Source organism: Neolamprologus multifasciatus, chromosome 2 (assembly GCF_963576455.1).
Source record: "Neolamprologus multifasciatus chromosome 2, fNeoMul1.2, whole genome shotgun sequence".
Taxonomy (NCBI): Eukaryota; Metazoa; Chordata; class Actinopteri; order Cichliformes; family Cichlidae; genus Neolamprologus; species Neolamprologus multifasciatus.
In genome coordinates, this window is record NC_140440.1 from 29,785,508 (window position 1) to 29,802,819 (window position 17,312).

At 40.0% G+C, this 17,312-nt stretch overlaps 1 protein-coding gene across 2 annotated transcripts; it reads left to right on the top strand.

Annotated features, from left to right (window-relative positions):
• Positions 1-424: 424 nt before the first annotated feature.
• Positions 425-17,220, top strand: kdm2ab (lysine (K)-specific demethylase 2Ab). Of its 2 annotated transcripts, none has more exons than XM_085172838.1 (23): positions 425-884; positions 1,072-1,113; positions 3,374-3,512; positions 3,688-3,766; positions 3,855-3,901; positions 5,695-5,873; positions 6,077-6,183; positions 6,348-6,441; positions 8,551-8,704; positions 8,821-8,936; positions 10,416-10,542; positions 10,647-10,921; positions 11,040-11,117; positions 11,231-11,488; positions 11,834-11,962; positions 12,086-12,172; positions 12,332-12,556; positions 12,748-12,777; positions 12,981-14,011; positions 14,702-14,865; positions 15,009-15,155; positions 15,321-15,536; positions 15,628-17,220. In XM_085172838.1, the coding sequence occupies exons 1-23, from the start codon at positions 879-881 to the stop codon at positions 15,807-15,809; spliced, it is 3,912 nt and encodes a 1,303-aa protein (XP_085028964.1). In that variant the 5' UTR covers positions 425-878; the 3' UTR covers positions 15,810-17,220. The 2 variants fall into 2 exon arrangements, with proteins under 2 accessions (XP_085028964.1, XP_085028974.1); XM_085172848.1 differs by having other exon boundaries at positions 426-654.
• The last annotated feature ends 92 nt before the right edge of the window (positions 17,221-17,312 follow it).

Genomic DNA, 17,312 nt, shown 5'->3' on the forward strand with positions numbered 1-17,312 from the left:
CACTGTAGCCAGCTTCGATAATTTTAGGTCCTCCATTAGTATTATTCCAAAATTATGGAATAATTTTCCAATTATGCCAGATATCACAAGGTGTGTGGTCCATTTCTTATTACTTTCATTGTTCATACTGTCCGAACACAGAGTAAAGGCACAAAATCTTCAGATGTAGAGATCCGGTAACAAAAAAGAAAATAGACACTTTTTGATGTCTAATAATATAAAATGCTTTTAATACAAATTTTAATACTAAAATACTAGTAGTATTTGTTTTATATAAAATATTAATTTACCGGTCACACCGGAGCAGACAAACTAAACATACTTGTATGTTAACATATGCTAATCTGTTCTAAGTGACACACTCTGTGCCCAATGAGAGCGCCTACATGCTAATTTCTCGGAGCAGTGGAGTAAATAGGGGTGGGTCCTGAGCGTTTTCCTTTTTTTTCCGTTTCGTGTGTATGTTTTTTGACTAGCTGGAAATGGCGTCTCTTGGCTTCGAACCGTTCTAACTTTATCGCACAATAATAAACATAACAATATACACAGCTATTATCCCATAACATGGGGAGAAACTTTACTGGGAGGTTTTGGACGCTCTAGTTGGGAAGCATTACTGTGACAGCTGCGACTAAAAGGAGTTAAATCGCGGAGGTAATGATAAAGAAGCTTACAACTACCGTGTAGAGGCTAACGATAGCTAGCTAGCGATAGCGGACGACTCAAGAAAGGGCTTGCCAACTGAGCTAGTCTACGCTAGCCGATAAGGCCACTTAAAAAACGGAAGAAAATGGGGACGGTGGTTCCGGGTATTTGTGTTAAAATGAAGCTACTCTTATAGGCAGTTATCGTCATAGAATGACGCGAGATGAACGTTTATGTTGGTAATTATATGTGCTGTGCTAACCGTAGCTTGCTTGCTACAGTAACACTGTTGGCTAACGTTAGCAGGGGTATCTGGCTGAGAGGGGGTGTGTTTCTGTCCGACTGGGTGTAAAAACAAACTAAAAATACTCGGACAGTGGTTGGATATTTCATCTGTGTGACCAGAAACTTTTGTTTCGCTTTCAGAGAATAATGGAGGATTCTCATACACGGTACAGCAAGCGCCTGGTAAGTAACTTCACCCAACTGTTAAATCCCCGGATTCGTTGTTTTATGTTAACAAGGCAACTTCTTCGTTTTCAATGTGGGTTTTTAATAGACAATAAGCGATTTAGTGAATGAGAACTGATATGTTTTCTTTAGAACGGCCTGCTTTTCTTTTCTATTTTTTTTTGGTACATTGTGTTCACGGTAATGGTCCCATTTTTGGTTTGTGTGGCACCCTAATGATAACGGCAGTGAACCTGTGTAAAGGCTCTGGGTTCAGGAAAAGGTCAAGTTCAGTGTCTAAACTGACAGCATTTGTGCTGTGACCCTGTTTCACCCCTTCCCTGTCGACGTAAAGCAATAAACTCCAAGCTTACCGTCTGCGGTTTGTACTCAAAACATTACACCAGCTGATTTCTGTTATTACTGGGGCAGAGGCTCAATATTAGGTATATTTATATTATTAAAAAGACTTCTTGTCATTGTTGATTGTTATTTTTTTTGCACGAAAACTTAATAAAAGCACACATAAAGTGGTTGCTTAATACTATTTTTTTTTTTATTAATTATGCTTTCTTCTTTTATTGCTTTATCTGGAAGCTTTAGCTTTGGTTTCGTTGGTAATATTGACTTGCTTTAGTAGGGAATGTGTGTTCTTTGAAAGTAAGGACTATTATAGCTTAAATAATACTACATTTGTGGTGTAGAGATGGGGGTGGGGAGATCTGAGAACAGAATTCATGTGCTTCATCCATCTGTCTTGCCAAGCAGTGCGCATAGGGTGAATGGCAGCAGGGGAGTTAAAGGGAGGCAGTGTGTAGAAGATTAACCCCTGCTATTGTAATACTGTATTGTTTGTTTCCCAGATGAACTGATTTTTGTGTCTGACTGATTGATGAATTTGGATGGGCTTACATCTATCCAGCTCTTTGCTTAAAGCTTTGTTATTGCTAGTTTCAGTTAATTTCTTTTCTTAAAAAATGTTGTGTTATAGGTCTAAAGTCTTGTTAAACTCCTATAATGAAATTTAACTTGATGCCAAAAGGTAATCCAGTTATTAGTGTTATAATGGTTTAAGTATATTGTAGTAATATACAGCTGTTTTTCAGTGGTTTTCCTCTCAAGCACATTTAATTTATCCAGCTCTCATTATTTCTTTGCGTGTGCCTCCAATCAGATCTCGTCAGCATCAGCTGATTATTATAAATAAGATACCTTTAGTATATGTGATGAAGTGTGTGGAAACTAGGCTAAAGTCTGAATTCTTTTTATGTTTTGTATTTTCTAAAACTTTCAAATATTTCTTTCTTTATTTTCTATGAGTATTTAACTCAAGGTGTCAAACTGTGTTTCTTTGAGTAATTGTTGTGTAGTAACCATGAACACAGTTAAATACCCACTTGTACCACATTTGTAAACGATTAAGCTTATTATACAAAACTCCACCAGGTTCACAATACTCTGCTGATTGATCACTGTCGTCACAGGGTTATCGCCAAAGGCTGAAGGCTTTATCAAAACCTCTGCCAGGTCTAGGCCCATGTGGCTATGCTGACAGGGGATTCCCCCTCATAACTGAGAGTTATGCTGGATGTGGGTTTGAGACAAAATTGCACCTTGTTTATTTGCTCTTTATGCACTGGAAACTGTTTGGTAAACTGCAATTTTGGGACCTTGTTTTGAGAGATATCTGTTGACAGTGAAGTTAAGATCATGAAGCTGGGAAATACTGGAAAGTCCGGTTGTTCTTCTTGGTGGATGGCTGTTGTGCGTATGTGTAATTCTTGGTTGGTGTCGCATAATTTATGAAGCCGTACAAATTTTTACCTTAATATAATTTATATTTTTCTGAGACTCAAGACCCCAGAGTACATCTTACTCTAATAGTTATAGCGTATGCATGTATGTCTGTTCACTAGCTTCTCTTCTATGCGTTAACCAATCTGGATGAAGGTTACTATATAAACTGCCTAGAGTACCGGGATAATCAACATCTGTATAGTGTTTGGAAATTACTTTTAAAACATTCAAATTCTTAGAAATTCTATATATTATCTGTAGTCGCTGATCTCAAAACGAATGGGGACATTAGATCTACGTTACATGTTGTATTTTAAAAATATTTCTTGCAGTGTCTATAATTCTTTTTTTTTTTTTTTGTCATTCTGTGAAGTTAAAACTTTATTTAAAGGTTCTGAAGTTTTTGTGAAACTAAACCCCGAGCCATTTCTAAGGGTTTGGATGGCACAGACTTTAACTGAAAACCTTTATTTGTCTTCAGCGTACGCGAACACAGCGCCGCTATCAGGACGATGGAATCTCTGATGATGAAATCGAAGGAAAACGAATGTTTGACCTGGATGAAAAGCTGGAGTGTGAGCGATTCGGCAGTGACTTGATCAAACACATGGAGGGTAAAGGTGAGACTAGTGTACTGAAATTTATTTTTTATTTTTTTAAAACAGAACCTTTTGTGATTATATCTAGAGCTCTGTGAGATGAGTTGATGTGTTATTTTTTTGTAAGAGGTTATCTACAAATTTCTTGTCCCTTGGGGGTTTTGTTTTGTTTTTGACATGTGTATCTTTTTTCTAGAATTCACATTTGAATACATCCAGAGGGAAGGACTCAGGGATCCCATTATCTTCAAGACTACTGATGGCCTTGGCATGCAGTAAGGGACTGATTTCATTAGAAAACTCTTGTCACTGTGTGTCTTTCACCAAAGAAAAGTAATAGTAAAATTATTACCTCTCTTACAGAATGCCAGATCCGGATTTTAGCGTGAGTGATGTCAAGTTGTTTGTTGGTAAGTTCCTATTTTATCCCCATTCAGAGGAAGCAATTAACCAGTAGCCACAAACCCAGCCTCAGGGGTCACGAGCTAGTGTACTCCTAGTGCCAATCCCAAGCTTGGATAATTGGGAGGGTTGCATCAAAAATTGCATTCACTAAAAGATTTTTACCAGAAAATGTGGCAGCCTACCTAAGCAGCTCAATTTCTCATCTCGACATTTTATCGGCAAGAAAAATATAAAGCCATGTCACTAAAACCACAGCACTACAGCAGAAAGCCTAAATATTTTCTTTTTTGTTTTTATGACACTGCCAGATGGAATCTTAAAATATAATTACACTTTATAATAATATATTTATACTTGTAAAATGTTTTTGCACTACATTGTTCAACTTAAAAATATTGTTTTTACTAATATTATTGTTATTGTTATAATCTTTTATTTTTAAAAAACGCCTCTTGATTTGATTTGATTTTTTTTTAATTTTTGCACCCATGCTCTAGAAATGAGTTCTTGTATTGTAACAGCCCCACAGAGCACTGAAGAGTTGATTTTTAATTTGTGCACTGTTCTGCTCATTGTGGCTCCATAGCGTAGTAATGTTTTTTGTTTTTTTTTGTTGGTTTGTTTTGTTTCAAAAAATTTGTGCATATTGGGGGGAAAAATGGAGTAAAGGTCACAAAATATCCATTATAAAGTGGTGAGTAGGGCTGGGCGATATGGCCCAAAATTCATATCTCGATATTCTTTAGCTGGGTGGCGATATACGATATATATCTCTATTTTTTTTTTTTTTAATTTTAAAGCCATAAAGTAAGAACAAAAAGATAGTTCTTAGTCCAAGCTGTCCCAGATGTCACACAGGCACTTTTATTAACATTCAGCATAGATGTACATAAAATAAATTATCAGCATTTATTAAAAAATAATGCTCTATAATTAAAATAAAACAGTGTTGTTTTTGAGTTTGAAATCCGCTCTGTAACCAGGCCATTTGTGGTCCTTATACACACACAATACGGTAATATCATGTTGAAGGACAGTAGTACTCCACGAGGTTCCTGACTATGGTAGCCGTAATGCTCCGACAATCCATCAAGCAGTGCGGTTTCGTAGCTTATCAAAGTTGTACTAAAACATTTTTTGACAGATTGCTGAGCGCCGCATAGCACATAAAATCGGTTATCGGTCAGTAAGCACAACCAGAATTCATACATAAGGCGCACTGACGATTTTTGAGAAAATGAAAGGATTTTAGGCCAAACGTGTTAGCGCGGTTAGCTCGTTAACACGTTGACACCGTCCAGCCCCATGCACGTGCCGATCCGTGGTAACTCGCTAACGGAGATTTGTTGCATTAATGCAGTTATAGCGTTAATGTCATTTTAACGAGATTAACGCTGGCAGCACAAAAATAGCAATCTCCAAATGTTTTCTTTTTACCGACCAGCTCCTCTTTGATAGCTGCCGTGTCCTTCTTGTAGCCTGCAGTTGAAACGATGGGGGAGTTGTGTTCAGTGAAGGAGAGAGGCGAGGCAGAGTAACGTTGCGTATAGACAAAAGTGGATGAAAGAGAGGCAAACTTGCGGCTCCACAAGTATAATTATAACATAACATAGACTATATCGATATAAACGATATCTTCACATCTCATATCTCGTATAAAAATATATATCGATATATTTAAAACTCGATATATCGCCCAGCCCTGCTGGTGAGTGTTATGCAAAGTAAGTAATTATTATTAGGCTGTCAAATTTGGATTTGATTGCAATGATCTCAGTTGACATTAATGTGCTTACAGGTAGTCGACGTATTGTAGACGTTATGGATGTGAACACCCAGAAAGGAATTGAGATGTCGATGGCTCAGTGGCGACGATACTACGAGACGCCACCATCAGAAAGAGAAAAACTCTACAATGTCATCAGTCTAGAGTTCAGTCACACCAGACTGGAAAACCTGGTGAAACGGCCTGCTTCGGTGAGAGTTTGCACAGTTTTACACATGACGTTTACAGAAACTGTACTTGTTGAAGCAACTGTTTGGGAAAAAAAAAATGGAACCGTAACTTCACCTTTAGTTATTGACCTACTGCGATGTGTTAAGCAGAAAGTGGCGCTGATCATCAGAATAGTCTCGGGTTTGGTGCTGAAATTTTAAATGTGTACTTCTGTATTACACAGGTGGACCTTATTGACTGGGTGGACAACATGTGGCCCCGTCATATCAAGGAGAGGCAGAGGGACTCCACCAATGCCATCATAGACATGCACTATCCCAAAGTACAGAAGTGAGTAAACTAACAACATTTAACATTTGCTGTGCTGTAGAGAAACCACCATCATGACCCTCTCCTATATCAATGCAAATGTAAGCTAGCTAATCTGTATGCCAGCTTCTGTTCACATTTTTATCTTGTTTGATGGTTTTCAATCCTGCCTTCATGTCTCTCAGGTACTGTCTCATGAGTGTGCAGGGCTGCTTCACAGATTTCCACATTGACTTTGGAGGCACTTCCGTCTGGTACCACATTCTGAGAGGAGGAAAGGTCAGTTTGAATGTCAAACTGCACAAGAACTATAGATTTAACGAGGTGTCCATCAGAATAGTTATTAACTTTGGTGGTTTTAACAGGCACATTTCTATGTGCATGTGGGCTGTTATTGCACAGTTGCAACACTAACTATGAGGCCCACATGCAGCAAAGGAGCTATGTGTGCATCTCTGCACTCACAGAGGGTTTCCAGAAGGAGAATTTGTTTCCCACTTTACAGCCTTTACCATTGAGAGAAATTTGGTGGCATTAAAGGAGGATAAGCAAGAAGGAGAAGAAAGGTGTATTTTACTGAAGATGCAAACACTGAGGTTACTGCAAATTAGAGATGGACCGATCCGATATTACGTATCGGTATCGGTCCGATACTGACCCAAATTACTGGATCGGATATCGGCGAGAAATAAAAAATGTAATCCGATCCATTAAATATCAGAATAGAACCTCACAAAACTTGCTACGAGGTGTAACTCGGCTCATAATCGTAGCACGTAGCAGCAGCGTGCATCACCTGATAGAGCGGCTGTGTGTATTTGTAGCCTTGCTAGCAAACCAGCATTTCATCTATGAGGAAGTTTTCCCAGAGAGAAGTAAAGCAAGTGTGTAAGTTCATCTCTGAATGTCTGTAAAGCGTTCCCACGTTAAGCTTAACAACCGTACCTGGAGCGACTGCCTCTCTCTCTCTCTCTCTCTATCCTGCTGCTTCAATCGTGAAACTGCTTAATAATCAGCTGATCGGCTTTTCTGTCGCGAGTCGGTCTCTCTTCTTAGTTTTTGGCCCACTTCTCACCAGAAAGAGGAAACCAGCGGCTGAACAACAGCAGCACGTTTAAGCTTGATAAGCTGTTGTTAGAATTTATTTAATATTACTTTCTACACCAGGATCTTTTTCTATGCAGCTGACGGCTGGTAACTGTGCAGGGGCGGATCTAGCAAAGTTCAGCCAGGGGGGCCGATAGGGCATGAACAGGGAAAAGGGGGCACAAAGACATACTTTTCTTTCTTATTCTCATTTAAAATGTCTAGTTTTTAATAAATAATTATCTCACTCTTACACCCAAAGTTTTAATCTTGTGTAAAATATATAGAAGTCCATTACTGTATATAGTAACTGTTAAGTCTAATATACCCTAGTAAGCTATAGTACTTTTTCCTTTGGGAAGATACCATCTGTGCAGTCTGCAATTCTGTTGAAGAAAGATGTTGAATCTTATAATTTATATAATAATATAATAATTTATTTTTGTGCATTTCCCCCCTGCATCAAATTAAATTTGATTACATCGATTAAGCATCATGAGGTGGAGGGTGGTTCCTTTTTTTTTTTTTTTTTGCTGGGAGTTTGCAACCCTATTAGTTAGGTTGCTTAAAATTTCTTCTAAGTACTCTTTAAAATACCAGAATAGGGAGGATGGAGCAGGTTTAACTTTATTAGATTGATCAGTGTTGCTGAACTATGACATATTTTGGACGCAGTGTATTTTTTACATACAGGTATAACAGAATAGCTTTAGTGTTGTTATTTATTTAAACTTGAGTATAAACTTATACAAAATGCAGCAAGATATTAAAAAAACGTTTTGTTGATTAAAAAACACACTATATCGGATTCATATCGGTATCGGCAGATATCCAAATTTATGATATCGGTATCGGTATCGGACATAAAAAAGTGGTATCGTGCCATCTCTACTGCAAATGATAAGTTGGAGCTTTTTCTGAAATGGATACAAGCATGTATGAATTCTGAACACATTAGTAAAGGTACATTAGCTAACTTAACAATTGTGGCTTTTGTATTTAAAAAATCCAGGTAGGCTGCTGTGTTTACAGAAACTCTAACAGCAGTGCCTATAACAGCTGGGTAAAAACTTAATCTGGGGCAGTCCTTTTCTTCAGTCTTGCTTTCAGAATAAATCAAAGTATGATCTAATGTTATCACACTTCTTGTTATTATGCAGTAAACACTGACGGGGACATTTTTATGAGTGCATGCCAGTTCCTTTAATAAATTCAATTCTTGTTAGCAGACTAGTGGGAAGATCAAATTATTTAGTTGGCATGCATTGCAGATTCTAACTAAGATTTACTTTCCCCATACAGGTGTTCTGGCTGATTCCACCCTCACCACAGAACCTGGAGATGTATGAGAACTGGGTTTTATCAGGAAAACAGGGAGACATCTTCTTGGGGGATAAGTGCCATGACTGTCAAAGGATAGAGCTCCACCAAGGGAACACCTTTGTCATCCCATCAGGTCTGTTCTGTAATAGAATAATAGCATTAGTACATACAGTTACAGACGAGGGTAGAGACAATGTGTGTAAGCCTCTCACACATGTAAACAAGCATCCTGTGTTTAATATGATGTAGGGTGGATCCATGCTGTGTACACACCAGAGGACACATTGGTGTTTGGGGGGAATTTCCTCCACAGCTTTAACATCCCGATGCAGCTCAACATCTACACCATTGAGGATCGCACACGGGTGAGCAGCAGTTAAACAGCTCACTGTTTAAACGTCTTTATAAATCATTTGAGATTTTAAGAGTAATGTAATACATGATTCAGGGCCGTGTGGAAATTACATGGGGGAAAAAAGACAAGTCTAAAAAAACCATTTAGTACCTTTTCAGGTATTCCCACTGTAGAAATCTGATGCCAGTACTGTCATTTTCTCGAAATTGAAACATGTATGCATCTTTTGGCTCTTAGATATGAATCCAGGGGTTGTAAAGCACTATCCACACAATTGTAGCCCACTGACAGGGTTACTGCAGGTCATTAAAAAGTCTGAAAGGAAAAACTAGACCTCAAATTGTCTGAGAGATTGTTGTATATTATAAATTTGGAGATGCTGTGACTTTAACTGGTAGATGAAATCAAAATTAGCTATGGAGAATATGAAGTTTATTTTGAGACTATGTCAAGTTTCTTTTCTTTTCTTAAATTTAGCTATAACACAGGTTAGGTATCCGGCTGGGTTAGCCCACACACACAGGTGTTCAGCTTGTATCTGGACTGCTGTGTCTGCAGTGACACCATATTTTTTTTTAAAACCACAGCTACCGTGTGACAAATGCTTCTTTTTTGTGGTGCCTGACAGTAGCTGTTAAACAAAACAAAAAACATAAATAATATAGTTGCATAGGTGGAGCTGAGAATTTTAAAAAAGACATTTAATTATTAACAATTTGGAACCATTGTAGATGCATTACAAGCATGTAACTTCCTACATGTTCCTATAGGAACACATGTAATATCAATGTCCCCATCCTGTATGTGGTATAGCTCATATTTCCGTCATTTATTTACATTGATTGCTATACATATGGTTTCTGTTATTTGTAAATGTTGATCTACCTATAATATAAGCATAAATAGTTTAATTAGTATTAAATTAGGGTTAAATATGATTTTGAGCATAGTTTAAAATGAACCTTTACATGGTTTCTTAGAGAGAAAAGGACATTTTCAACATTTTGCTACAGGTCAAACACTTTAACCATCACGTTATAATCAATAATAGGAGCTTTTAATTGTGATAGAAATAGAAAGATGGAAATAATTGAAAAAGCAAGGCAACACTTTAGCTCAAACGAATGAATTGACATACCCATTGTTCATGTGACTACTTGGTTGCTTTTATGTCCATCGTGGTTCTTTGGACATTTTATTTACCTGCGTAAAAATAGTGTATATTACAAACTGGCCCCAGTCACGCAGGTTCTGGATACAAATATGCAGAAAAAAAACCCAGCAGTTTTTTATTTGCCGTAAATATTTGAATCAACCGCCATATTGATGTTATTAGTCTTGGTACCTGAGGTAGTTTATGGGCCAAGTTTCATAAAGATTGAACCAATCCACTAGGGGGAGTTCAGGAACAGAAATACAGACATAAATATATCATTATTATATAAGATTTAGCAGTTCTTTCTGGTCTGTTTTTATCAACATCCCCTAGGTGCCAGCAAAGTTCAGGTACCCGTTTTACTATGAGATGTGCTGGTACGTCCTGGAGAGATACCTTTACTGTCTGACCGACATCTCGCACCTCACCCCTGAGTTCAAGAAGTACTCCCTCGGTATAGGTAAGGATGAATGTAGTGCCCCCCCCCTTTTTTTTTCCTACAGAACACAAACATTTGTTCATCACTTACTTTAACTTTAAACACTACATGCTTCCTCTTTTAAGGCTTAACACCAGCTGACCTCGAAAACAATGCCGACACTGGTAATGGTGCTTCCAATGAAGATGACACTGATGATGAAAATGAGGATATCAAGATCAAGGAGGAAGATGCCGAAGAAGAAAAACCAATCCAAGTTAGCAAACCCCGGCCCGTGCTGACCCCCTTTGAGCTGGAAGGACTGTGGAACCTTTTAGGAAAACTGGAGGAGCTGCCGAGCCACAAAAAGTGTGTCCCTGAAGGAATTGCGAATGCTGCAGGCCTGCTTGAGGACATGAGGGTGAGTGTCACCAAAGTTCCTTGCGTTGATCAACTTAGAATTTAGTCACATGCTCTACGCAAGTATTTAATATATTTAGACCAAATACTCATCTTTCATTTCCATATTTTTTGTCTAGGCTGTTCTGACAGAGTGTGCCGATGATAGCCCTAAGCTAGCCTACACTGGAGAGCCCATAGTCAGATGGCCTGAAAGGGTGAGTAGTGAACTATTTTTCTAAGCTTTATTTTTAATCATCTGCCTGATGTTCGTGGGACTCAATCATAACATGCGTTTTCTACCCCTTGCCTGCTGGTCTTGTATATGTAGCCATCATGGTACCAGCCTCCCACTCCTCCTACACCTGTTCTTTACCGTCCTCGCTTGGGTCCCACCCTCCACAAGCCTCTGGGTCAGAAGACCAAACGGTCTTCCATCTCCGCCTTGAGACGGAGACGGGTGAGGTGCAAGCGCTGTGCTGCCTGCTGCAGGAAGGAGTGTGGCAACTGCCAGTACTGCCATGACATGAGGAAGTTCGGTGGACCTGGGCGCATGAAGAAGAGCTGCGTCATGCGACAGTGTCTAGCAGTAAGATTTCATACCCATCATTGTATTTATATACACTGAAATAATTATGCTGTCCATCTGTAAATGCATGCAGAAGAAACACTGAAAACTGTTAAAACATACTTTTACTGAAGCGTCTTACTCTAAAGTGTGTTGGCAAACTGAACTGGAGAATCATTCTAAAGTTTTGATTATACTCAGTTGCTGAAGACCTGACAGCTAAGTTAAAAAAAAAAAAAAAAGCAGGCAGGTGTGTGCTAAAGGTTACATCACTCGGACCCTCGGACTCGACTCATAGACACTGAAAACAAGTGTCCTGTCAGTATTATATGTAAAATTTCGGGCTTTATTTTGTCCAATACCTAGCCTGCGTTACCGAACACAGCACGATGTGCCATATGTGGAGAGGGGGAGTCAGATGAAGCGAATCCAATCACTCACACCCTCATGGAGTGCTCTGTGTGTTCAGAAATCGCCCATCGACAATGCATTAAGGTGCGTCTGCTTCTGATCTAGCGTATAAATTAAGGACATTACACAGTTATTGCATTGATGCTTTTTGCATTTGTGATCAGGTTTTGTAGTTTCCAATTCAAACATTTACCTGTTGTGTTTTAGGAACCTGGTGAGGGGAAGATCAATAAGGACTTACCGAGTTGTTGGGAGTGTCCCAAATGTTACCAAGGAAAAGATTCAGCATCAGAGGTGCTTAAATATATTTCTTACATTTACTTTGATTCCTTCTTGCTTTAGCTGGTTCATTCTTTCGGAAGTGTTTTTTTCCCCTTTATTGTTTATCAGCCACTTCCTGTTGCCTTATAGTTGATGTTGATACACAAATTAATAATGACACTCCCACATCAGTCTTCCAGCGATGAGGAAAGTGAAGAGTCAGAAGGCTCAACCTCCTTGCCACAGTCCAAACTTTCATACAGGGAAGGAATTGGTGTTGGTGAAGAGGCGGGTCCAGCAAAACGTAGCAGACCTCAAGGCCGGCCAACAGCACCACCGCCTTCTCAGAAACTGCTACTACAGCATCAACAGAGCCGCAAACGAGCAACTGAGCTTCAGCTCAGATATAAAAAGAGAGTAAGTTGGGGATACTTAAGTTTGTTTCACATTGATTTGTATTTATTTTAGTTGCTGCTGATTTTTTTTTTTCAACTAAAACACCTGTTTGGGGAAACTGTCTCTGACTTTAAATAATAAGCTAACACTCTATTCATAGATTCGTTTTTTCTGTAGCTGACACTTCCCTACATCTTTTCTTTTTATTGCAGCTGAAACTGGATCGGGTCAAAATGTTAACAGTAAGTGGTGCACTTATTTCTGCAGTTATTCTGTATTGCATTTGAAACTGTTGCATTTGTGAAGTTTTTTTTTTTTTTATCAACTTTTCAATGTTTTATATCTACAGCAGATGACACAATTCTGCACAACCATTTTTTAGAACTAGATTTGATATCTGAAACATGTCATGTCTTATTGATATTTGCCTTTTCCCTCTAAACAGAAATCGTCATCTCTAGCTCATTCCCCGAGGCTGCTGGGCTCCAGGGTGCTGCCTCGTCTGCGCTCTCCAGCGAGCAGACTACCTCAGGGCAGAGGTCAATGTTCCACCTGGGCGAATGGGTCTTCTTACCACAGCAATCCAGTAGAGACCGAATCCTTTGAGCAGCAGCAGCAGTCTTCCCATGGTTTAGTGCTTGCACCCAAAGGGAGGGGACGAGGTGTGAGGCTGCGGGGAGGAGGGGCAGGAAAAGGCATCAGAGGTGGTCAGAGCCACGCAGAGTTGGAAGAGGACAGTGAGGACAGCAGCAGCAGCAGCACCAACAGCAGCAGCAGTGACGACGACGAAGAAGAAGAGAGTGGGCAGAACAGCGGGAGGGGAGGTGATAAAGAGAACCAGCCACAGTTGAGACGGGAAGGACAGGCAGCCAAAGAAAGAGAAGAGGACGGGTTTGAGATGGCCAACCAAAATGGAGCAGGTGAGGATGAAGAGGAGGAGATGGAGCAGGAAAGTCGAACAGGGGACAGAGATGCAACATATCTTAATAAAGTCACACTTCAAAGGCCAACCAGAGCCAAACAGGACCCGTCAGCTATTGTCCCCAAATTAGAGGCTGTCGCCCCTCACACTGCTACTTCCACAGTACACAGCCAGCCCAGAGCCCTCCTCAGACCCCCCATTAGAAATCGCAGCCCCTGTCCTGATCAGCACTCAAGTAGGCACACACCACCGCAGACTCGCAGTGGACACACTGGCACTCGCACTTCCCACTCAGAGAGACTTGAGGCCTCAAAAAGAATGAGACTGACCAGGCCAGCCAAACTGAACAATGGAGCTTCCTCGTCTTCATCTTCTGAGCTTCCCCATCTCCGCGTCCCTCTGTCTGCCCTGCAGGAAGGAGGGGGCGAAGCAGAAAGGGGGAGTGTCGGGAATAACCCAAGTTGTGAGAGAGAGGTGTGGGTGTCTGTCTTCCGCTACTTAAATCGTGCAGATCTCTGCATCTGCATGGCAGTCTGCAAGAACTGGTACAAATGGTAAGACCTCTTCCCTGACACTTTACTAACAAATCTCCTTAAAGTGTTTTTTGTTTCGCTACACTCATAAAAAGCAAAGTAAAACATACGTGTTCAGGCCCATTCTACCTAATTTAAATCACAAATCACTGATGTTACTTGTGCTGGCTACAAATGATGGCGTGTTCTCTGATTAATGTGGCCTCTATAGCTGGTCTCTGCATTAAGATAAAGAAAAGCTTCACACTTTTTAAGAGAGCTTTACAAACCCTACTGGACATTTGGTTTTTGTAGTTCAGCAAAGTGATGACTGTTACCTGGCTGATCACCTCAGGATCTCAGCATTTTTATCTGATATTTATGATAACTCTGAATCTGGACCTTTTTTTAAGTTGTTAAATTATGCCAGACTACAAGTGTGAATCACACGATCGAGGTATGTTTAACTGGGCCGTCTTGTGGGTCATTTCAATTTCATGTTGTAGAGGCAGGATAATTTTGCTTCTACTTTTTAAATGTTAAAAAGATTTTAGTGAGATTCAGTTGGATTTCAGTCTTTAAAATCAATTCAGACCACTTTGATTTGTATTTGTTAAAAGGCCCAGTGAGCTCTTTTGAAAGCCTAAAAGATGGTTTATTTAGACTGTATCGCTGACCCATATATCTACAAATGCACAGATATGTTCTTTATGCATATGTTTTCATCTGTAGGTGTTTAGACAAGCGGCTTTGGGCGCGGATTGACCTAAGCATCAAGCGCACGGTTAGTCCTCAGGCCTTGACAGGCATCATAAAGAGACAGCCGGTCACACTCAACCTCTCCTGGACCAACATCTCTAAAAAACAGCTCAGCTGGCTCATTGACCGCCTGCCTGGTACACACTCAAGTTTTCTTCCAGGATTATTGAATTCTGAAAGGGACAATATAGATGTATTAACAATATTAACACATAAAAAGGGGACTCAATTTTTAGATTGTATGACATTAAACACTATTTAAATCTTACCCATTTTACAGGGCTGAAGGATCTGATGCTGGCAGGCTGTTCCTGGTCCTCTGTTTCAGCTCTGTGCTCCTCTGGTTGCCCTCTCCTCCGTTCACTTGATCTGCGATATGCAGATGCCGTCAAAGATGCTCAGATCAGGGATCTAGTCACTCCTCCAGGTAAGGAAAGGGGAGCCTCAGAGGGTACAAAGTGATCATACGATGTGCATTATCAAGTAATAGATTTAGTATAGTTTTCTTTCCTTTCTTTTCCTTTTCCTTTCTCCCTTTCCTTTACCAAATTTACAGAATGTCTCTGCTTGTTTTCTTTCATCTCTGGTCCAGGCTGTGACAATCGTAGTCAGTTGCGGTCCATGCAGTGTTTGCGGCTAGCAGGTTTGGACATTAGCGACTCCACTCTGCGTCTGGTGATCCGCCACATGCCCCATTTAACAAAACTGGATCTGTCCCACTGCAACAGTCTCACCGACCACTCCATCAATCTGCTGACTGCAGTGGGCTCGTCCACACGAAACACACTCACAGAACTCAATCTGGGAGGTAGGAAACTGTTGGGAAGTATATGGACTGGACAGCATTTCTGGGAAGTTTCATTCAACTGGAGATAAATGTTTTCACGTTTCTTTTCCAGGCTGCAGTAAGCTGACAGATACGTGTCTGAAGTATCTCCGCCGCCTCTCTTGCATCATGCTGCTTGACCTACGAGGCTGTAAAGGTGTCTCCCGCAAGGCCTGTGAGGCGTTCATCTCGGAGCTGTCGGTCAACACACTCTACTGCCTATCGGACGAAAAACTGATCCAGCGGATATCCTAAGCGGCTCGCCTTCTCTCATTGCAGACGTGATTTGGGATGCAAAAGCAGAGGAGTGGATCCTGATGTGAATCTGTGCAACAGAGAGAGGCAGGGAAGCTCATGCACCTGTGCCACGTAAAGGAAGGGTGGGGTCTAAACTGGGAGGGCTCGCTGACTGGTGCTGTTGGGAGGGGGACAAATGGCATGTCACAGCTGGAACGATGCTTCTTTTCATTACATTTTATTTTGCCATGTACTTAAAAAGGAAAAAAGGACTCAGGAGCTTTTTTGCTGTTCTTTTGGGACTTCGTGGTGAGTGGAGAAAACATCTTTTTTTTTTTTTCTCTAAATTTTCCTAAGTGGGAGAATGCAGGCAATTAAAAGCTGTATTAGACTATACATCCTGTGGATATCAAAGTCATCAACTCTTCTTTGGACAGAGCCAGTCATGACTGTCATCACAAGCTTTCTGCCTTGAGAAAGATAAGCAGAGACTTTGAGTTTCATCCGCACAACAAACATGCATTGTTTTGTTGAACTTAACTGATTTCAGCTACTTTTGGGTGCTTCAAGCATATTAATATCTTTTTCTGTTCAGTTGTTTGATGACTTGCGCTTCATGCACAACAGCTATGCTTTGATACTTAAAAAACAAACAAACAAAAAAAAAGGAAACTAAAGGTGAAAGGACTTCAATGTCAGACTTGGGAAACGTGAGCTACAGGAATGACCTATGTTTACCAGATGTTTATTCAGCTTTGTAAGTCACTGGTTGCGACACAAGTCCAGTTGTATGGTGTACATGGATGCTAAGTGTGTAAGAAAGTTAAAAGTGTGAGTAGGCAATCAACATGGCAACAAGACCTCACCCCAACAAAAGGGCAGGTTGCATTAAGTGTAGGGGACGAGCCAAGGATAAGGTGTCAGATAAATGGTGCATTTTCAAACAACGTTAGACTTCAGGTGCTATAATTTCCAAACTCCTTTTGCTTTGTTTTTGTACAGAGACAACATTTAGAGCAAAACTATTCTAGATTAAACCGCTCCCCACCTGTCTTTGATACACTCGTTTTGCTTTCATTTACAAATAAAAAGAGGAAAAAATGTGACCATCTACTTTTCACATGACTTTGTCAGATTCAGTGTAGAGATGTTTTGTTTAGGGAGGTGGGGGGTTCTGCTCATTTCTTTGTTCCCTTATAGTGTTATGGCTCTATATCAAAGGTCTCCTCCCAGACTGCTCCTCCTGGCCATATCCCTTAAAAATGAATATAAGAATATAAATGTATACTTTTGTGTAAATGTGTTTTTCCTCTTTTAGATTATCAAAACGGGGAACCTGTAGCATTGTAATTATTTTCAGAAGCCTTTTTCACTTTATGTTATTTGTGTTATTTTTCAAGAAAAAAATAAATAAAAGAATGATAAACAATGGCTCGGTTTCGTGATTTCTGTTGAGCTGAAAGTGGGGAAGATGCACTGCAATTACATCACTAGTATTTTCCTGTTTATACCATCTATCCA